The sequence below is a fragment of the Micropterus salmoides genome, unplaced genomic scaffold, assembly GCF_014851395.1.
Source record: "Micropterus salmoides isolate LMB-PRFRI ecotype aquatic unplaced genomic scaffold, ASM1485139v1 Ms_hic_scaffold_8, whole genome shotgun sequence".
Classification (NCBI taxonomy): Eukaryota; Metazoa; Chordata; class Actinopteri; order Centrarchiformes; family Centrarchidae; genus Micropterus; species Micropterus salmoides.
In genome coordinates, this window is record NW_024044570.1 from 31,058,535 (window position 1) to 31,081,287 (window position 22,753).

Below are 22,753 nucleotides of genomic sequence, written 5' to 3' on the forward strand. Positions count from 1 at the left end.
TTAACAGTTTGCCATAGTATCAGTCTGAGTTCCACATTATTGTAAGTGATTTTGATTTCACCAAGGTACTAATAAAGTTGTTCACTTGCATTCCTTTCTTTCCACAAGGTTCACATTTCAGCAGACCAACCCAACCCAGCCAAACCTAGACTCCATTTTCACGGTGTCCCCCCAGTGTGGTACTCTAACACCCCACGAGAAGGCCACAACAGTGCAGATCCTCTGCAGACCCAAAACAGAAGTCTTAATTAGAGAGCAACCTGTCCTGCCTTGCCAGGTCTGAGCCATACACTGGTCTTAATGATCACAGAACTGGAGGTTCAACTACATATTGAAGACATAATGGAATGGAGAAGGATTTTCTAACCTTGTTAGCCAAAGATTAGGCACACATGGGTATAAGACAAATGTTTATGAAGATTTAAAATTTCATTTGTCCATGCACTGGTGGCCAGGATGCATCCCGTATAATCACAACATCTCTAGGTTGGGGGGACTCCTTCTGCTCATTAACACCGTCTACATGTCAATTTTAATATCCAATAATGGATAAAGAGCACAAAAACAAACCAAACCAAACATGATTATACAACATTAAATATGGAAGTAAGATGCTCCCAGACCCTGTGATTGCTTTGTCAGGTTTCACCCAATTTGTAATTTGTTCAAATACAGATACAAGGTAGAAGCAGAGTCATGACAATACAACTTGCTTCATGAGTTACTGGAATATGTTGTTTTTCTCATATGCAGGTGATTGAACCCAGCATTGGGAGTGGAGGAGAAACCATAGCAATCTTAGCCATCAAGGTTTCAGTCAAGTCTGTCTTCTCCAGGTTAAGGGTTGATTCATACTTTCTCTTTTATGTTATATTTATCTAATGTAAATGAGAAGCAATTTGTGATTTGGATTGTTTTAACCCTCACTAAACTTTATTTTTGGATTCTATTGAATGATAATCTTAATCGTTTTCATACATCACAGTTAGTACATGTTATGCTTTACAGAATACATCAAAATGCATTACTTACCATCATAATCGGCAAGCTTCATTATTTTTTTGATAGGAGGCAGTTCCAAGATTCGGCTGAAGCACAAATTGTGAATTGGTTGTGTGCTCCTTCTTTAGGTACAAGATCACACCTGCATGTGACATTAACTTTGGTCCACGGATCTACGGCTCCAAGAAAAGCAAGAGCTTCACTATTGAGAACAATGGAGTCTTTGAGACACGTTTTACCATCTGCCGCATGATCATGGATCCTGCTCCACCAGGGAGGCCAGGGTAGGAGAACAGAACAATCCAACAAACATTATACACAGAAACACAGGGCTTAACACTTTTGGAATGAAGCTGGAATGGAACAGTACTTTTTTTATTTAAAAGCAAAATAAATTTAAAAGTAGCAGCTCAGCGCAGATGCTCTTGGCTTGTTGATGAAATACTGTACATGCTGAACCATGTCTGCTGCCATATTTGACGAATCCCATATTAACATGTAATACACTTTACAAATGAAGCTTCACTGAAGCATTTTTTTTGCTGCCAATCCCTTTGGCTTAGGTTAATGTAAGCTTATTCAGTGTGGTTAAGTATGCATGTGTGCTTGTGGGTCAAGGCCTTTTCCAACTGACATGAGATAGTTTGGGTGGTGTAAAACTCTGCCTGATAAATGTTTATAAAGGTTGTAATTTGTGGACCTAATGTACAAGAGAATGTGATTTATAGACAAAATATGATTTGTGGAGTTTATTTGTCACCTTCAAGTGCATTCATAGCTAACAAAAGTGTGGGCTAACACAGCCAAAGGAGGATTAGGAAAATGCGACCAGACCAAAAAGACTGTTTGGACCACTGGTTTATATTTACTAAAGCATTAAATAAAATAGTCACATACGACTCAGATGCTATGCATAGATAGATAGATAGACAGATAAAGGCATAATCGACAATACAGTCTACAAAATAGACATAGACATCTCTGACATTCGGCTAACCACTCGAGTTACCACTACAGCAAGAGCAAGAGAAGGTGGATTAGGACCATAAAGACCACTCCACGGACCACTCACTAACTGGTCTACACCACTTGCTTCCGTGCCCCTCGTGCTATTAACCAATGATCTGTGTTGGTCAGTGGACAGACCACTGAATTGACTACAAACCCTACTCCCGGTATCAGTTAAGAAAATGTAAAGATGTTTAAATTAAATTATGGTTTGTGTCCCCGGGAACTGGTCGCAGGGGTCCAGGTAAGAAGATGCCACAAGAGAGTCATTCAGGGAGACCCACTGGTGCCAGTTTCAAAGTGCGACGTGAGTCCTTCCAGAAAGACATGAGTATTACACAGGTGAGAGACTGCTTGTGGAAATGACAACAATGAAAGTGTTTCTGTTTTGTTTCTCCATGTTTGTTCTAACCATTTTCTCAGTGGTAATCAATGAGTGTTCTTTTACATTTCTCATTGTGGTAAATACAGTGTATGCATAGCATAGCGAGATTTATGCCTCTGATTTAGAGGTCGCTTAAAGGATCAGTTCATAGAAATGACAAAAAAGCACCTATTGTCAATTACAATATTCATGTTATTTTAATTAGTCAAGCTAACATTAATTATGGTTTAAACAATTAAACCATAATTAATTGCAAAACAATCATAATGATAATGATATTTTGTATTTTAAATGATGTAACATAATGCTAGTTATGCTGGTCTTTACACATTTATGAAAGTAGAACAGACTTTTTTCAAAGCAGTATTTTAACTTGTCAAACACAGGTGTGACTTTATCATTAATTGGTAGCAGAGCCATCTTTAATGTTATTAGTTCCACCTGTGCATTTCCTGATATGACAAGTAACAATCACAAAACAAGTCAGGAACACGTTTGCTGTGAAAAGGTCTATGAATCAGATTCATTTCAAAACAAATAAAAAGGAGTGCTCTGCTCTGATGTGAGCAAGGCTGGAGGTTTGCAAGATTTATTCAGAAGGTGTCGTATAAGATAGACACACTTTTTTAAAGTAAAGGAAAGTAACTGCTTATGCTCATCCATGCAGTAGCATTTAATAGGGACAGTAGGACATGTCCCTACCAATATCCAGCATACTGAATTGTCCTTAGCAATCATTTTGATTAAAATATTTAACTGCAGTATGACGAACATCAGTGTCTAGTCAACCTATTTGGTACAAAAACAGTTAACAGATCTCGTTCTCTACTACGAGTCCAATGCCAAATCTAGAGTTATTCAGACAAACATGGGGAAAGTGAGAAATGTGCCTACACTAATCCATTACATTCTAGGCTAATTTATTCCCTGCTCCGAGTAATCTCAGTCAGCGGCTTTTCTTGCAGCAGCACAGCGTCTCTCCCTCTGCTCTGCACCGTGGGAGAGTTTTAGTCCCCCACCAACAGTGACGTGAAATATTCACCCCAAAATCAAGTCATTTATATTCAAAATATAAAGAAGCGCTCTGAATCTGCACGTCGGCGTAGCAGTATAGTTTTGTGTCTTTTGGGTGAAATAACAAATATTTCATTTATACAACAGAAAAAAAACGCATTTTCATTATGCTATTTAAATCAAGTTAAATTAGTCTCATTTTGTGTTGTTTCCCCAGTATATTCATCTGTACTTTTCTACATCCTTACATGTTTCCCTCTAGAATCGCCTCACCATGGGGGTGTTCTCAGTGTCTCCCTGCACAGGAAGCCTGCAGCCAGGGTCTCAGCAGGTGGTGACAGTGGATTGTGTAGCTGAACAGCTGGGCAACTGGAACCAGGGTTTGCTGATTGACATCAGTGACCGTGACCCCTCAGACCAGCCTGACGGCATACCATACAGACTGCTGGCTGAAGTCTGCAAACCAGGTGAGAGATATATGATCTACTTGTGTTTTATATGATTGATGGGCACAAACAATTTGCATTCAGGAAAACAGTCAGTAAACATTTAGATGGTCCACATTAGGGACAAAAGTGGTCGATCATCAAGTGCTATTCCTTTAACTAACTGTATCTGACTTCTTTTTTTTGTTTCCCAGGAATAGCATTAGACATGGCCTCCATCTTTGAGGAACACCATCTGTGCTACAACAGCGCTCAGCTCTCCTCTGAGCAGTTTTGCCATGCTGAAAGCATTTATGTCCAAGATGAGAACAAGTTTATTTTCAACAAAGTCCTAGTTGGGCGAAGCGCTAAGGCCCGCTTCAAACTCACCAACAACACTAAGGTGCCCTGCGTGCTCAGCTTGGCCATCAAATATGTTGCTTCTAAGGTAGGGCATGTAAAGCTCTGTGGGTAGATACATGGATAAGTGCTTACAAACGCTTTGTGACTGTGGTAGATGGTAGTTAGCAGGTCAAAAATATCCTGTATTTCCTTACAGACATCCCGTAACGTTGAGGCTTTTGATTTGTCTGCTACAACACTGAGCATTCCCAGCCAGTCACACTCATTCGCTGTGGTCACCTTCACACCCCAGATGATGCAGCTCTACAGTGCTGTGTTTGAGGCTACAATGGAAGGAACCAGCAGGTATATGAGTGCATGACTGTGTATGCCACTTTAGTGTTCTCTTTGATGATGTTTTTATTTTATTTTATTCCTGCTACTACTGTGACTGTAGTAAAAGAACAGTATCACCTTTATTTTGCTGACCACTACCCACCTACTCTTTTCTCTGTCTGATCCAGAATGACCCCAACATTCAAGAGCAAGGTGCTAGAATTTGACCTAACAGGAGAGGGTACTCTGCCCAGCGTGTGTGTGGTGCGTCCACCTCTGAGGAACAGTGGAGGAAGCCCATTGCTGCAGTTCAAACGAGTATTGGTAGGGCGCAAACATGCCCTGTCCCTGGTTCTGCTAAATGATGGAAATGTTCCGGCTCAGGTGAGAGGAGTCCTCATTATTGATTTTGGGGCATCCCCAAACTATTTTTAAACAAAGTTCTTTTAGCACAACAACGTTGTAAAGTAGTGTCACTTAATGTACTTTGTGGCTCTGTATTGTGTAGGTCCAGATTGACATGCTGGATAAACATGGTGTGTTCACCCTCAAAGCTGCTCGTGGCAACACTTGTAGCTCCATTGACTCCACACAGCTTGAGGGCACAACAGGTACAACCTTAACCTGTAAAACTCTGTCTGCAGTACATTGCATCTCCTCTTCACTTACATAATGATTTAGTAGTTACAAATTGTACACAATGCCAAAGGTTCCTTTGCAACAAGGTGTCAATATACTGTTCATTTTGTTGTGTGTATGATTGTTCTTACTACTCAGTTCCCAAGCAGTACTGCTACTGTTACTGCTGCTGCTCAGTATTATAGAATTCATTAGTCCCTATTGTACCCCTGTCTACACTAATAACTGGGCACTGAACCCCTCACGACACAGACTGATGTCAGCTGTGATTGCAACCCATCTTTCACTAGTAGTAGTGCAATTGCAAGAATATATTTAGACAGTTGGGTGAGGGACAGCAGCAACTGTGGCCTCCAGCAGCGATGAGGAGCGGGCTATAGAGGTCTGGTAACTCACTTTCTTCTCTCCAAAAGGCTTTTTGTTCACATATGCAGGAGTAGACAGACTTGACAATCTCCCAGAGAGACTATGGTTATAATTTACATGATCCCAAAACCACATGCAGAATTGTAAATTGACAAACTGTGTGACACTGGGGCTCAGGAGGCGCTATACAAATACGGAGCATTTACATTTATAATTTAGCATGTTATGTACAACTACTGAAAATTCCCCTTCAGCCATACGGTTTTGTGCAACTTGTGTCATTTGTCACATTTTGATACTTATTTATAAATAAGTGGTTATCCACCCCAGTGACCCAAGAATGCAGCTTGCATTGCAGGAGACAAAAATAAAAAAATGAATTTTGCAATTTATTCGGAGAATAGTAATGTCTTCCTTGTGATGAAACAAAAAACAGTTGAGTGCACACAACAGTAGAAAAATCACACATTTCTTATTAGTGACACTCCTTCGTCCACAGAGCATCAGTTGGTGCACAGAGCCATCCTGAGTATGAATGTTAACGAGCAGGTGGAGTTTGAGGTCAACTTCTGCTCTTACGAGCCCCTGAGCATCAAGGCCAAGATGTCACTGCAAGTGGGGGACAACCAGTACAGCAAAACCATAATACGAGTGAGCGGAGAAGCTTACCAGGAAATTGTCTCTCTTGACAACATTGGCAGATCATTGCAGGAAATGGATCAGGAAGATGATGAAGGAGGTGAGAGAAGAAAGGAGGGCAGGAAACTAATCACATATTAGGAATGGAGAGGAAGAGGTATAAAGTAGATATATTAATCAACCAGAGAAGCAGTCACGTGATTTTGCACAGAGAAAGGCTGTAAGTGCCATTGTGATTTATTAAGATAGCTTGTTATCTTGGATTTTTCTACAAAGACTGTTTCTCTTTCACAGGTAATTATGAGGTGCTGAATTTTGGTGACTGCCATGTTGATTGTCCCTACCAAGAGAGTTTTACCATGACCAACCACAGCAGCAGCCAGGTGGTGAGGTTTGAATGGCCTCCAGCTGGACCCCATGTCTTCTTTTCACCACAGGTAAAACACTGAAGGAAGGAATGAAAGTGTGACTGTGGAAGAGGGGCGGGTTTAGAAAGAAATAATGTCTTAAGACTCATATTTAAAGCCCTGGTTCTTGCCAGTAATAAATTGTACACTATCGATAGTTACATTAATTATTCAGTATAACAAATTAATGCCAAATAATCTTACTTTGTATGTTATAAATTTGTGGATGTTCTGGGTTTCTGTGGTTGTTTTGCATCTCTAGTGTGTGGTCGTTTTGGGTCTCTGTGGGACTAAAAGTACAACATAATATCTGTTCTAATGATATTACATATTAACAGTCTGAAACTATGCTGTTTTGCTTTGGATAATACTGTTATCAAAAGGATTCTGCTTTTTCTCCCAGGTCGGACACCTTCATGCTGGTTGTTCTAAGGAAGTGACTGTCACCTTTTGCTCCAGTCAACCAGTGACTTTGAGCAGCATGCCAATGAGATGCAAAGTTTGTCAGGTGGAGTTCCAGCAGCCAGTAGAGGAGGTAGCTGACTGGGACGACCGGCAGAGGACAGTGCAGTGGCTGAGTTCTTCCAAGGAGGCTTCAGGAGAACCACAGCAGCCTGTGAAGAATAAGGTAAACGTGTTGACTGTGAGTTAAAAGAGATTTTGAAGAGAGAGTTTACCAGTTCACAATTATAGTTGTATATGTTTGCATGCAGGTGATAAAGACAGATCCTGAGCCCTGCTGCTCTGTGGTTGAGGGTTCGCTGTGGGAGCTGGAACTGCGTATCAGCGCAGTTTGTGACTATGTTAAGTTCAGCTGCAACACCAACACCATCCACTTCAAAGACACACTTCTTTACCAAACCAGGATCCATCAGTAAGTCAGACACTTTTTCATTAAACCTCAATTAAATATACAGGCAGCCAGTTATACCCCAAAAAGATTTGTTGGGCATCCCAAGGGGTCAGATACTAAAGATGATTAAAAAACCATACTGATAACCAAAATGAAGCCATGAGCTCAAACTGGAGCTCCTGATGCCTTCCCATTACATATCTTTCTGACACTCTGTCACAGTAGTCACAATAGGTTTCAGTAAAGCGCATTAAAATCATTTATATGTTTATTGTCTGTTTGTGTGTCTATGTGTTCAGGCTACAGATAGTTAATAATGGCGCTGTCAAACTGGAATTCTCCTTCCAAGTCCTCATGGAACCAAGCAACAACATCGTCAACTATGACCAAGGAGGTATATATATATATATATATATTACTGTTGTTTTATTGTATTTGATGTGGTCAACTTGTCAGCATTTGATTTGGCCTTGAATATCAGCATTACAGTTTTTCTCCATTAAAAATAGGAAATTTGGGGATGTTTGGGGAACTGGATGAGAAGTTGTGGATTTGTGTTTAGAGTTTTGAGAAAAAGAGGCATAATTTCAAGAAATATGTCTGAGCAATCGAGAAAAGCTGTAACAGTTCATGCTGTACCATTATGTTCCACAGTTGTATTTGAAATACCTATTTGTATTTGAATGCTTTTTGAAACTGTGTAAATGTGAATATGAATATGTAAAGCATGGGACCCTTACCTCTCCACCAGACAGCAGGTCAGCAGGAATGTTAATTGGAGCCTGTCCCGCCAGTGTGATGCCGCTTCTGGTGGGGAATCCTGAGCGTCCGCCCGTCAGCATCGAGCCCAGTGTAGGGGCCATAGAGCCCGGTGCAAAGCAGAATTTCAGCATTCGCTTTTCACCTCTGGAGGTGGCCAATTTTCAAGGCAGGCTGTTCTGCAGGTGTAGTAAATTGTTCTTTAAAAATTCACATTTTAAAGAATTAAAGAATAGAATTATATAATTGATGCCATAGTTAAATAGTTATTGAAATCTGGTTTATTTTTCAGTGATAGGAGCACGATCTGACTTATTTTCTAAACTCTACCATGCTGCAACAGACATGTACTGAGAACAAAAAGTTGGCCACACCCTGAGCCCTGAGTGTCATTGTAAACTACATGTGTTTGTAGTTTATTTACCTCTTTAAAACACCTCTGGTTTTATGAAGGACAGGATGACCTTAAAGAAGAATGCCTTCACAAGAACAATATAACAGACTCTGTTATTTATTTCTGTCGGTATGTGGATGCCTTTCTTTCAGTATTCCTAACTTGCAGGATGGTGATCAGGCTCCCTGTATCTTGGTGTGTGGCCGCAGTCTGTTGCCTCACTGCCACTTTGACCTGGAGGACTCAGACTATATCAATGGGATCCGCCGCAACCCTGAATTCAGGGGCCCTCTGAACCCAAACACCAGGGTCATAGAGTTCAACGCTGTTGGGCTCTCTACTCCATCAACAAGGTAACAGAGCAAGAGAGAGGTGAACTTTTTTATCTCCATCATTGTGAGCACTTAGAATATGCATGTGTGTTCTTGGTTCACTCCACAGATCTTTTAGTGTGATGAACCCAACCAGTAAAGCCTACTCATTCAAGTGGAGGTGTGAAGACACAGGTGGTAGCCCGTTCTACTGCCTCACCCCATGTGGTACCATCCTGCCTGGGAAGAAAGTGGAAGTAAGGATGGAAACACACAGTGAAATTGCTCTATGGGGTGGTGGTATCTTGTAACATTTGTCTTCCAGTTTCCTTCAACTACAATATCTAATTCACCTTGTCCCATTCTTCTTCATCTCATTGCACATCAGTCACTATCTCTTCCTTCCTCATTTTGAATTTTTGATCTCCATTTCATTACTGTTTCAGTTTCCCCCTCTCCCCATGTCCCACTTCATCACAACAGATCTAATCTTATTCCTTCCATTCAATCTGATACCATTTTAATTTAGTTTAATCAAAATCCTATCAATTTCCAGCTCAACTCATCTGATCTAATCTGTCCGAGCTTGTTCATCACTCCGAGCTTGTTCCCTTCCACTCTTCCTCATCTATATTCTTCTCACTCTCCCTTATTTCTACTTCTTTCAGACATTTCTTCATATCCTTTCTTTTTCTGAAAATTTTAGCCATTTTCTTTTTTAGCCATTTTTTTCATGATCCTCTGTCTCTGTGTGTGTGCAGGTGTGTTTTGAATATGTTCCTGAGCAGCTGGATGCGGTGGAGTCATTCTGGAGCTTTCTGATTGAAACTCTGTCACTGTCTGTTCCCTTCCTGTGTGTGGGCACCACTAGAGAACCACTTGTCTATTTTGACAGACCTTACCTTGACTTTGGAGAGCTGCTTGCTGGTATGTAACATACATAGACACACGCTTGTACGTTCATTTACACAGTAACATCACTCATCTATTTCAAGTCGTCGCACCACATATTTAACACAAAGCAAAGCTTTCTCTGAGTTTTCTTGTGTGGTTAATGGTGCATGAATTTTGGCATTGAAGTGCATATATATTTTGTGTGATACAGTACATACACTTATGTCTGTAGTTCACTGTCAAAGTGTTGTCTTATTTGTGTATTTCAACAGTACACGCTTAGACATGACTAAGGTATGGCTAGGTTTAGGCAAATTAAAATAAAACCATGTGGTTAATAGATAAAAATGTGAACAATATGAATATGATTTCCAATATAAGACCTGACTCCTGACTGTCCTCAGGAGTCTCCACAGACTCCTGTGCAAATCCAAATCTGGCCTTATAACAAAAATATTTAACCCCCTGATGAAAGATGAAGTTTTTTCCCTTTTATAGTTAACATAAAAACATTCATAAACATACTCTAGATATAAAATAAATACAACGCTCCTGTAAATCCCCATAAATGAAACCTTGCAGACTGCAGCTACTGTGTCAGGCTCGTTCTTTGCCTCTGGGCTTTTTGAGCAGTGCGTGGTTTTGAAATGAAGTGTAATGAATTTATCAAATGAATAACAATATAATCCACTTCGATTAAATAGAACAAGTGCCATGGGAATTCAAACACAGTTCCAATTCCAAGTCTATCTGACCATAACAGATTTCAACTGTTGATGAAGCAGGTCACTGTTTATCATGGGTGGATAATGTATTGTTTAAATCTCCTGTCTCATACTGTACACATACACATACTTCTTTGGGGGGCAAAATGAGAATTCACAAGCTGTTAATACAAACTGCTAACTTAGCCCTCATTTACTGTAATAATGGGAAAATTCTGTGCTCAATTAAAATCCTTCAACAAACATCCTTGGTTGATCTTAATTACTGATCTCTGCCATAGTAAAATTCTATGGTGTAAATCTGTAAAGCTGCTTATATTATGGGCTCAAACTATTGACGGCTCTATTTGTATGAGTGTTTATGAGTCTTTTGAGGCAATGCTCAATTTTTTAAGGCACTAGGACTGGGTTTTCTGGTTAAGGTTAGAGTTACATGATACCTTAATAGAGGTTCACAGTACAAGCATTGTGTGTGTGTGCATGTGTGTGCCTGCACAGGTCGCAAAGTAAAACAGACAGTCGATCTGGTGAATGGAGAGGAGGAGCCCTTCCACTTCTCTATCAACCAGTCATCTCTTCTCTCTGATGACCAGCAGTCCAGCCTCATTTTGCAGCCCATGACTGGCACAGTGGCACCCAAAGACAGGTTAGTGACACTACAATGTACACTAAATACAACTAAATGTAAAAACTTTATTCGTTTTGACGTTTAAAAATGTAATTCAATTCAATTTTATTTATACAGCGCCAAATCACAACAACAGTTATCTCACAGCACTTTTCATAAAAGAGCAGGTCTAGACTGCACTCTGTGATGTTATTTACAGAAGCCCAACAATTCCCACCAAGAGCAAGCACTGGGGGACAGAGGCAAGGAAAAACTTCCATTTAAGAGGCAGAAACCTCGAGCAGAACCATGGCTCAGGGTGGGCGGCCATCTGCCTCGACCGGTTGGGGAGGGAGAGGGAGAGAGAGAGAGAGAGAGAGGGCAAGAGAGGAACAGAGAGAAAAAGAGAGGGATGGAAGGAGAGAGAGGGGGAGGCAGCCTACACAATATACACAGAGGTACAGACAGTAAAGGTGATGTTGCTATAGACTAAATGACTATGAATGAAAAATTGTATAGATATGTATAGTAGTGTTAATGATAATAATTGTAATGTTAATGAATATAATAACAATAATAACAATAGGACTAGTAACAATAGTTGTTGTAGCAGAGGGTGTCGAGCAGGAACACGGGGGCAGCAGGTGACCCGCAGCCACAGATCCAGACTCCACAGCTCCAGAGCCAGAAAACCTGCAGGAAGTGATAGGAGGAGAGAGGAGAGGGACGAGAAAGCACAAGACTACCAGAAAGGGGAGAAGTTGTGTTAGTAACATGCAATAATGGGATGAGGTTGCATACAGAGGGAGAGAAAGTAGAGGAGAGAGGAGCTCAGTGCATCATAGGAAATCCCCCGGCAGTCTAGGCCTATAGCAGCATAACTAAGGGATGGTTCAGGACTCACCTGAGCCAGCCCTAACTATAAGCTTTATCAAAGAGGAAAGTCTTAAGCCTACTCTTAAATGTGGAGATGGTGTCTGCCTCCTGAACCCAAACTGGAACCTGGTTCCACCGGAGAGGAGCTTGATAGCTGAACGCTCTGGCTCCTAGTCTACTTTTGGAGACTCTAGGAACCACAAGTAACCCTGCATTCTGGGAGCGCAGTGCTCTGGTGGGGTAGTAAGGTACTATGAGCTCTTTAAGATAAGATGGTGCCTGACCATTAAGAGCTTTGTAGGTAAGAAGAATGATTTTAAATTCTATTCTGGATTTTACTGGAAGCCAATGCAGAGAAGCTAAGACAGGAGAAATGTGATCTCTTTTCCTGGTTCCTGTCAGAACACGTGCTGCAGCATTCTGGATCAGCTGAAGAGTCTTAATGGACTTTTCCGAGCAGCCTGATAATAAAGAATTGCAGTAATCCAGCCTAGAAGTAACAAATGCATGGACTAGTTTTTCTGCATCATTTTTAGACAGGATATTCCTGATTTTTGCGATATTACGTAGATGAAAAAGGCGGTCCTTGAAATTTGCTTAATGTGAGACTACATGTCCGACATGTCCTGATCAAAGATAACTCCAAGATTCCTCACAGTGGTGCTGGAGGCCAGGGCGATGCCATCAAGGGAAACTATATCTTTAGATAATGCGTCACGGAGGTGCTTAGGCCCCAGAACAATAATTTCAGTTTTATCTGAGTTTAACATTAGAAAATTACAGGTCATCCAGGTTTTAACATCCTGAAGGCACATTTGAAGTTTAGCTAACTGATGAGTTTCATCTGGCTTGATCGATAGATATAACTGAGTATCATCTGCATAACTATGAAAGTTTATGGAATATTTCCTAATAATATTGCCTAAAGGGAAGCATATATAAAGTGAAGAGTATTGGTCCGAGGACAGATCCTTGAGGAACTCCATGACTAACTTTGGCGTGCATGTAGGACTCATCGTTAACATGTACAAACTGAAATCGATCTGATAAATAGGACTTAAACCAGCTTAGAGCGGTTCCTTTAATGCCAATGCAATGTTCCAGTCTCTGCAATAAATGTAAGTATCCATTATTTAGAAAACACAATAACTGACTTGTGCGTGATGGCATTAATTAGCAAATATTAAAGCTTTGTAAGGTAGTTGTATATTGTTTCACTGCTAATTAACTTTGGTACCTCTGTCACAGAATACGTTGAAAGTAATAAAGAGCATTGTGTCAGTCAGTATTTGTGAACTCTTTGGTGCAGGTTGCCATTGTCGGTGTCCTTCACACCTTGCCGGAAGGGTTATGTGAGCTTCAGATTGGTTCTGAGGGTGAAGAGGAAGTCAGAGCCACTTGCACTCACAGTTAAGGCCAATTGTTTCACCATGAGCACTTCTGTTCAAGTTGAGAAGCCAGACGGAGGCATCAGAGAGATCAGCCCTAACCACCAAGACACTCTGGACTTTGGAATGGTCAGCACACTTTCACATCACAGACGCAAATGCTGAAATTTAAACATGAAAGTCACCTTCCTGTATGTGTCTATATATATGCTGTCTGTAGGTGGAGATTTCTGAGCAATCCACCTTTAATTTCCTGGTGTCCAATCTGGCCAAATTCAGCTTGGAAGTGAACTTTGACCTAACAGGCCCCAGCGAGCTGCTGCAACACTTGGATATCAAACCGCAAAATGCTACAATTGACGTTGGGAAGAAGCTGCATTCGTCACTCTTCTTTTGTGCCCGAAGCATTTGTAACCTCCAGGACATCAGACTGAGTATCAAGGTGAGATGCTGATCTTCTATCAAGTTTTATGAGGGTTTTTACAGAGGTACTGGTGCTTTAAAGGTTGTTTAGCCACCAGCATTCTAGAAATACTAATAAAGACATTCCCTTAATCCATGCTAATCTTTTTCTCATTCAAGTGTGGTGAAAATGTCTTAGTAATTAAAAGTCTACTCAACAAACTAAAGCTACTTTTCTCTTCTTAATCTTTAGAGACAAATACTAAAACAATAAGATTACTGCTAAATTATGACAGCAACTACATAATTTAATTTTAAAAATATGTAAAACAAAAGGGACACTTGAAAATTTAGCTATAATTAAGTTGTTAAACTTGCTGGAACTGACCGTTCAACACCAAATAGATCCTGTGTTTAAACTGACACTTGCATTGTTAGTGTTTTTCTGCTTGATCAGGTGTAATTGCCATTGTTTTTTTACCAAATACAATTGCATTGCCACATGTGTACATATATTTTAATTAATAAGTGACACACCACTGAACAAATATGCTTTATAGTTATTCTTGATTTGTTCTTTCGGGGTCTACGCCACTCCTCTCTTGTTTCCTCTTGTCAGATAACGCACGGGCCAACATTTACCTTTGCCATTAAAGGCAGGGCTATAGCACCCAGCCTTGAATTCTCCTTCACCAAGTACAACTTTGGCAAGTGCTTCCTATACTCTCCTGGCATGGTGCCAACCTCCCAGACTTTAGTAATCAGAAACAAAGGCGAAAAGGACATCAGGTATATTTATGTGTGTGTGTGTGTGTGTGTGTGTGTGTGTGTCTGTTTTTGTCCATGTGTGTTTACTGCAGAAAGACATGTTTTTACTTTACTCAGAATGTCAGCGTTTGAGATTAAAAAACAACACCTTCTGTCCTCTACTTTCCTCTCCTCAGTGTCCAGTGTCTGTTCAACAACACCTCCTACCTAGAAATTGACTTCCAACCAGATATTTTGTCCCCTGGGGCTGTGATGGAGGTACCTATTAACTTCTGTCCTCGTGAGGCAGGCCGTTACCATGAAAAACTCACCTTCATCTTAAACAGCTGTGTCACAAAACTGGTGGACATCCTGGGCCTAGGCATCGAGATGAAGGTGAGAAAGAAAAGCGACAATCTATGAGTCTATGCAACTTTCATTGAGCATTTACAAACTGGCAGATCTAATTATTTTGATAAATGAGCAGTGAAGGGTACAGCCTTTGTTCATTCCTTTTAATTTTGATAATTATAACTGACAACTAATGAAAACCCCAAAATCAGTATCTCAGAAAATTAGAATATTGTGAAAAGGTTCAATATTAAAGACACCTGGTGCCACACAGCAGTTGTGTGCTAATATGTAGTTGCTAACAGTTGGCATTACTCACCAAACTCACTGAGTGACTAGCAACATGTAAGGGTCTCACATAAACAAGGGGGACAACTCAAAATACTGTATGTCCTACTGGCATTATGATCCACATCATAGAAAATTTAGTGTGATTGCTCCGAGTATGTAACTTAGCTCCATTGATAACAAGCTAAGTTATGAATTAGTGAGCTAACAAGCAGCGGTAATTCACCAAAGGATGGATAAAAACGATTAGGATGCATCTGGCAGTATGTGTAGCATTACGACAGAAACAAACGCAGTTATGCTAGAATAAGTGATAGTTAATATAGTGTAATTTTGTGTTCCCTTCTAAATCAAACTAACTATTGTTAGTTTACATTGTAGCAGTCACCCTCAGTTCTTGAATCGTGACCATAAACAGTAAACTGTAATCCCCACACAAAACTGCAACTTCAACAAAATAATCAATGCCTAGCAGAAGCCAATGTTAGATGTTCCATTACCGGTCGAGTAAAGCAGATGCCTTCTCCGAGTCTATTTGGTAAGTCAGCTGTTGCTTGCTCCTTTTAAATGGTTTTACTGTTGGACTGATATATCCGTATCTGACTTTCATTTTTGGTCATTTCTTCCAGGTTAAGGTTAAAGGTCAGGGTAATCATATTGTCTATGGTCATAGCAGACTACAGGAAAACAGGCTGTAGCTGTCAAACTTTTATTTAATTTAAAAGTTACACAGTTTAGCTCTAAGGTGACTATTGTCACCAATTTACACAAATCTACATCCTACAGACTGTATGAATTTCTTTAGAAAAGTTAAAGTTACAGATTTGGGATTCAGTGCCTTAAAACGCATCTCAGGAATAATGCTGCATGCTGCTGTTGATGAAAAACCTGTCTACCTGGAGCCAAGTGCTTCTAGTGCCAAACTGGTTTAAGAAGCAACAGCTTGTGCTTGTTTACAAACACCACTGTAAATCTACGTCTATTTGACATGTCTATTTTGCCAATAATTATACAGGCAATATTAAAAAGAACATCAAACCAAATACTCACCTTTAGTGATAGTAGATTCTTCCCTTACTGTAAACAGGTTCCACTTAATCTATCCATTTGACTTTATCATTTATTAGAATCTGATGTATTTAATCCAATCATCCTGTATCCCATTCTGTCCTAGCTGGAGGTGGAGGACCCTAAGCAGAGGAAAGTTAAACTGGGATCTCTCATGTTGGGTCAGAAGGTGAAAAAACAAGTGGTTCTGGTCAACCGCAGCCCTTTAGACCTTTCCTTTACTCTGCTGCTCAATACAAACACACCACTGGACCCAAGGGTAGGGACACACACACACACACACACACACACACACACACACACACACACAGATAAACTCTGGTCTTCACAAACAACACTTAATATCATGCTCCCCTCTCCTCTTCTAGGATTTGTCATTCAGTCCAGCAGGTGACCTGAACCTAAAAGCCAGTGGTGGTTCATGTAATGTTGAGATCCAGTTCACACCTCGTCAGCACATACCTCCCTTCACTGCTGAGCTGCATGCTGAGTTTGCGGGCCTGTTACACCCCCTGCTGACCATTCAAGGCTGCTGTCAGGTAGGTTGTGGTAGTATTTTCATTTCATGTTACAAGGCTGGTGCAAATGATGACCTTGCTTGATGTATTTACTTGACAACATAAAATTCTACTTTTACTGGTTTACTCCTAACTATGTACAGAACTGTTTAGAGAATTATCGTGTTAGAGTGTGTATTATGTATTTGTTTTTGAAACAGAGTACACTATGAATGACACAAAGTTTATACAAGGCATTTTGAGGTTTGTTCTCTTAATTGTGTACTGTCTATTCAACAAAGTCATGTTAATCACTAGCTCCTGTTTTAACTGTCAGCGTGTGGAGGTCCAACTGGACCAGGCCCACCTAGCCTTTGGAGCTGTTGTCCAGCGGTGCAAGGCCCGGAAGAAGATTGTCATGATGAATACTGGGGACATTGGTGCCAGGTGATCCAATGATATTTCAGTAGTTATCTAAGAAAAAATCCTCATTCTTACATATTGCAACAGAAACACAGACACACACGCACTTATCAAGCTAGATTTCTTTTCTATTTTTTAATGAGTTGACAGATTGATAAAGAAAATATCAGACTGACTTTATCAGCTCTCTTTGGTGCTATTTGAACATAAATGTTCTGTCTATAGATGTGTTGCAATCATTTGTAGCTTGCTTTTGACATTCATGGCTAAATCTGGTTGGATTTAAATCCTCTTTGTTTTTTTATTTATCTCTCTACCTTATAACCAGGTTCCAGTGGAAAACAGTTAATTTTCCTCCAGAGTTGTCTATCGCACCAGCTAAAGGCTATATCTGTCCAGGCATGGAGGTCCCTTTTGAAGTGACTTTTGCCCCCAAAGAACTGATTAATGACACAAGATATGAGAACCTGTCGTGCTGTGTGGAAGGCTCTTCCTCACCTGTTACCCTCACTGTGACAGGCTCCTGCATCATAGCCTCCACTAGCAAAGAGGTTTGATTAATGCACTTTTGTACACAAAGTAAAGGAGGGAAATAAAACATATACAGGATACATTTTGTTTGGGGTTTTGTATCTGATGAACAGTATAGGGGCATTGATGTACCACACTCAATTGAATACCTAAGAAACAGAAAACAAGACTGTATGAGCAAACCAAAAAAATGACCTAATTGAAGAGACATTGTATTCATATCGGAAGTCCAGATATTCCTTGAGCTTGTTCTCCAAACAACAGTTGGGTTTCCTCAATTTCCAGTGGATGAATATTGTCCTCCTTCCTGACAGACATGCTAGTCCGACCAGCCGTTGCATCATTTGAGAATTGATTCCAACTATCTTACTGCCCAGTAAAAATTCTGCAGGTTATATTGGAATATTTATACATAAAATAGAATTTAAGACAAGTATAACATCATCCAAAAGTTATATATGACCTAAATAAAAGTTTTTACTGGATAACTTTGTACCTTACACAATTTGGTAAGTAATTTGAACAGCGTAAAATATTTTCACACTGACACTTTAGTGAGCGATACCTCTAAATCTTTCTCCCACTGTGACTTAATGCTTGTACAACAGTTATAAATGGTGTGGTATAATAATTTATACAGTTCAGAAACCATTTATTTACCACTGACTTCCTCCATCAAGTTCTTTTCAACAGAATATTCTGATTTAAAAGTCATTAAATTTGTGTTGCCTTTTCAGTTCACTGAAATTTACAAATTTTCCGTCAACTATCAGTTAAGCTTAGTGTAATAATATTGTTTTGCTGCCAAACTATGTTTACTATAGGTATCTCTCCAGCTGTAAATAAAGGGTTCATCCTCACCTTACATGAGGGGAGGGATAGGTCAGGAATACTGAGACGTCTGTATAGTTCTTTAGCTGGCTCACCGGGGGATTAAGGGATTATCAGTATTTTTATTATGTTAGATAATGGCAGAGGGAGGCTAGAGAAATATCATATCATCGGGAGTTTTATAGATGTGATTCTTTCCATCCACTGTGAAAATGAGCCTTGCAGGATAGAGAAGACCATAGCAGAGATCCCAGTTCTACGGAGCTTCACCGTTATCTTCATATTTTGCATGCCTCTGCTGGATTTCCACCGGGAGAGCCTGGTATACATGGAAAGGGTTGCCTCTCCAGGTTGCTTTCCTTCTTGGAAGCTGCTCCCTGTGTCAGCAGGCGGTAGCTACATTTCAGCAGGAGTATGATGGCCTATGGCCTTGGACGTTCAGTTGAACTTGGTGAAGACTCCTGTGATGTCTCTTGACTTGAGCCATCTCCTGTTTGGTTGATGTTGCTCAGACTCTTCTCTAACTGTTTGTCCGGTTTTGTGGCAGCGTAGTGCTCTCGACATTCAAACGTCTGTATCCAAGAGTTCAGATTATTTCATTTGCTTTAACAAAGTCGTAGTGTTGGAGGTATTATTTGGTAAAAATAATCTGGTCAGTGAGACCCCGAGCAGCCCAACACACCATTCCCTCTTGTCTTATTTAGACACTACTAGCACAAGGGATGTATCCAGCCATAAAATACAATAATCTTCCATAAGGGGATCAATAAAGTATCACATTGTTGTTATGTTCTGTATGTTTGTAGTGACTCTTTTCATAACAAGATTTCTAACAGAGGTGTGCTGCCTTATGTAGGGACAAACCGTTTTCATTGACCAACCATATGAATCATCACATTTGCTTTGTGTACGAGAAAGCAGTGCAAGGTTTTTACACTCGTTTGTATATTGGATATTGATTTTTTATTTTTTTTTAGGCTCCTCCAATAGGCAGAAAAGCTAAAAGCTGGCTTGCAGCAGTGTAGCTTCTCATTGTAGGGATGGTAAAAGGCCAGCATCAGATAATGTGAGTCATTGACTCGACTCTTTTTTGGAACAGGCAGACAGTGTTGACAGATTTAAAGATCATTGAAAATTTGGGGAAACTTGCAGTCGGTTTCATTTAGCTAATTAGCCACTACTGCATGAGAGAAGACTTTAGAAAGTTACTCAAGTTGAAGGTGATTAATCCTGCAGTTCTTTTTGCTTACGTTCAGTGAAAGGCATTACCTACAACGTAACTTCCTTTGTATTACCTATTGCATAAAATTGACCGCTTTCTGACCGCTTCTCTCCAGGTGGTGAATTTTGTTTGCCCAGTACGTGACTCTCACATCCAGACCCTACACGTGTTTAACCCCACAAGCCAGCACTGCAGCATCAGACCTGTCATAGAGGGCGAGCAGTGGAGCGCTGCACCCTCTGTGATCCTTGAACCCCTCCAGAACAAGACATATGAGATCACCTACCAACCACTGACCATGACTGCTGATGGAAAAAAACACACGGTAAAGGAGCACCAACATTTAAACAAAATCAATTTTTTATATTTTGCCTTTTTTGTGCATTTAATATAACAAAATAAAACACTATAATGTTAGCAACGAAGTGTGACATTATCTTGTTATATCTCTCTTCTTATTTTCTCAGGGATCAGTCTTTTTCTCCTTCCCTGACGGGACAGGCATGCTGTACTCCTTGCAGGGAACTGCTGGGCCTCCCAAGGCAGAGCATGTCATTGTACACGAACTGCCTGCCAAGACTCACCACACACAGTTGCTCCCTGTGCGCAATTGGCTCTCCAAGCAGCAGCGGTAAAACACACACACACACACACACACACACACACACACACACACACACACACACTCCTTGAAATCACTAATATCTTTAATCTATTAAATCATATGCAACCCTAAATATAATCCTGATATAATTCTTAAACATGCAATAGCATCTTTTCTTGGCCACTTGGGGGTGGGAGAAACAAGCTGTAAACACACTATTGACAAATTATCACCTTTAAGTTGATAGGCTTAACTTGCTAAACAAAAAGTCGAGTATTCACTCTACTTTTCACTCTGCTTTGGTCTCCACCAACTCCTGAGTTGAAATATCTGGCTCTTTAGCTGCTCTGGTGCTGAGCAGATAGTGTACAGTGAAAACAGCTGCCTGCTGTGGCTGAAAGTGACAGTATGAGATTGAACCAAAGCAGTAAAGTTGCGGGCTGGACAACAAAACAAAGAGCTGAAACTCAGTTTAAAGCTCCTCTGTGGGTTCATCACTACACAATAGGGCTGGGCGATATGGACCACAGAGTCATATCCCGGTACTGTTAGGCAGAATTCCGAATAATTATCAGTATTTTCTGTTAAGTGGGCTTGGGTGGGTTACTACAAATAGCAAAAACATACACACTAAAATCAGCTACCCCTTGTTTAGCTTGTTTCTTATTTCACCCTTTTAATTATACTTCATTCTCCATCTTTCATTCTCCAAGTGTCACTCACTTACTGAATCCGCCTCCTTCAGTTCTCTTCACACTCACAGACCTAACATACCTCTCCTGCAAACACGTCAGTGTGCCCCGGTTCTTTCCGTCTCTCCCTCCCTCCCTCTATGTCTGCTCCGGTGACTTTCTCCATCAGTAGTAGGCCACGTTGTATAAAGTCGTTGAATAAAAAACAGAACTTTTCTTGACTTTTCTACCCCCAATTCCCTTCACAGGAGGAGGCGCGGACGGCCGAAGAAAAGAGTTTGTGTAGGAAACACTGAATTGTTTTTTTTTTTTCTTTTTACAAGCCAGGTCTTCAGCAGTGTCGACCGGCACTGTGTCTCCCTCCATGTTGTTAGGGAGTTTGTGAGTAGACGACTGCGTGCAGACGCAGAAAGAGGGGCGGGGCTGCTCAGAGAGAGAGAGGAGCAAATGCTGGCAGGACTTTACGGAAACACATTAATTAACTCAATGTCAAACTATATGGTATAAACGGTATTGTCTAATTTCTTAACTCTTTTGAAATTATATCAGTATACCTCATTATACCGATATACTGCCCAGCCCTACTACGCAACCTTTAATTTATTCTTACCCCTTTAATTTAGGAAAATCTCTTGCCGCATTTCAAAAAGACTACCTTAATGCTGAATGTGAATGACAAATACACAAGCCCTGTTAGCTTTACAGCAGAGTCATAAGTTTTCTGTTTCTGTGTGGTCAGGTTCCGTGTGCTGATGGAGATCCTGAAACCTGACAGGCCAGATCCTACAGTGTCCCTAAAGGGTCTAGAATACATTGATGTCCCTGCTTTGGCCAAGAGAGACTACAAGATGTCTTTCTTTACATACAGAGAGGGGCAGTACAACACAAAGGTTTGTTCACACACACATTTCTGTGACCTGATCTGAATAAATTTCTGAGCCTTGTCCTAACATCACCTTATAACTCTTCTCCTCAGGTTACGTTTTGTAATGTGGTGTCCGGTGAGTACTTGTTCTACCTTGTCACCTTCAAGGCCACATCTCCAGGAGTCCTGTCCACTATAGAGCTGGTGACCGCTGTCCGTCAGGCGGCCTCGGCCACTGTACAGGTGGAAAACCCTCTGACCACAGCTACCTGCCTCACTACTGAGTGTAAATGCCCTGACATCAGCGCCCCACCTCAACACACTGTGCCAGGGCAGTCCAAGGTGGATACTGAGAGTACATCTATTCGCTAACTGCTGTGTGCCCACAAACAAACTTTAATTGATACTCTATATGTGTCCTTTCTTTAGAGTTCTCTGACCATAGAGTACCAGCCCCTGCGCACAGGTGAAACTACAGCCCGGCTGACTCTGAGCAGTAATGATCTGGGCTTCTTCCACTATGATCTGCTGCTCAGAGCTCTGCCCCCACCCCCAGAGAAAACTGTCTACTTCAACGCTTCCCTGGGCAACAGTCACTCCGTGCTTGTTAAATTCATCAACTACTCCTGCATTAAAACAGAGTACTCATGCAAGGTAAGAAAATATTAGGCATATCCCAATGACATAGAAATGTAAGGTGCACACCACGGTCTTGTGAAACTCTTACCATTCTCTTATTTTCTGCTACTTGTAGTCTTACTAATGGATGTGGCCATCATGTAGTCGGAGAGAGAGTTGGAAATTATCAAAGGGGCACTTTTGTTTTGACCGTTTGAACAAACTCTCTTGTGAGTCCCCAGTC

General features: G+C 40.7%; 1 protein-coding gene across 1 annotated transcript in view; it reads left to right on the forward strand.

Annotated features, from left to right (window-relative positions):
• hydin (HYDIN axonemal central pair apparatus protein) overlaps positions 1-22,753 on the forward strand; it is an 81,598-nt gene that overhangs the window by 57,368 nt on the left and 1,477 nt on the right. Inside the window, exons 58-89 of the mRNA XM_038706541.1 lie at positions 109-277; positions 754-836; positions 1,131-1,286; positions 2,247-2,352; positions 3,672-3,876; positions 4,050-4,282; positions 4,394-4,542; positions 4,701-4,896; positions 5,021-5,123; positions 6,017-6,256; positions 6,451-6,593; positions 6,967-7,191; positions 7,277-7,437; positions 7,716-7,810; positions 8,168-8,360; positions 8,722-8,922; positions 9,011-9,137; positions 9,642-9,807; positions 10,998-11,145; positions 13,292-13,499; positions 13,591-13,812; positions 14,392-14,561; positions 14,717-14,915; positions 16,333-16,485; positions 16,595-16,765; positions 17,061-17,170; positions 17,475-17,697; positions 19,846-20,055; positions 20,198-20,361; positions 21,766-21,916; positions 22,003-22,233; positions 22,321-22,545. Of these exons, the coding sequence (XP_038562469.1) occupies positions 109-277; positions 754-836; positions 1,131-1,286; positions 2,247-2,352; positions 3,672-3,876; positions 4,050-4,282; positions 4,394-4,542; positions 4,701-4,896; positions 5,021-5,123; positions 6,017-6,256; positions 6,451-6,593; positions 6,967-7,191; positions 7,277-7,437; positions 7,716-7,810; positions 8,168-8,360; positions 8,722-8,922; positions 9,011-9,137; positions 9,642-9,807; positions 10,998-11,145; positions 13,292-13,499; positions 13,591-13,812; positions 14,392-14,561; positions 14,717-14,915; positions 16,333-16,485; positions 16,595-16,765; positions 17,061-17,170; positions 17,475-17,697; positions 19,846-20,055; positions 20,198-20,361; positions 21,766-21,916; positions 22,003-22,233; positions 22,321-22,545 (5,536 nt within the window). The remainder of the gene's footprint in view (positions 1-108; positions 278-753; positions 837-1,130; positions 1,287-2,246; positions 2,353-3,671; positions 3,877-4,049; positions 4,283-4,393; positions 4,543-4,700; positions 4,897-5,020; positions 5,124-6,016; positions 6,257-6,450; positions 6,594-6,966; positions 7,192-7,276; positions 7,438-7,715; positions 7,811-8,167; positions 8,361-8,721; positions 8,923-9,010; positions 9,138-9,641; positions 9,808-10,997; positions 11,146-13,291; positions 13,500-13,590; positions 13,813-14,391; positions 14,562-14,716; positions 14,916-16,332; positions 16,486-16,594; positions 16,766-17,060; positions 17,171-17,474; positions 17,698-19,845; positions 20,056-20,197; positions 20,362-21,765; positions 21,917-22,002; positions 22,234-22,320; positions 22,546-22,753) is intronic.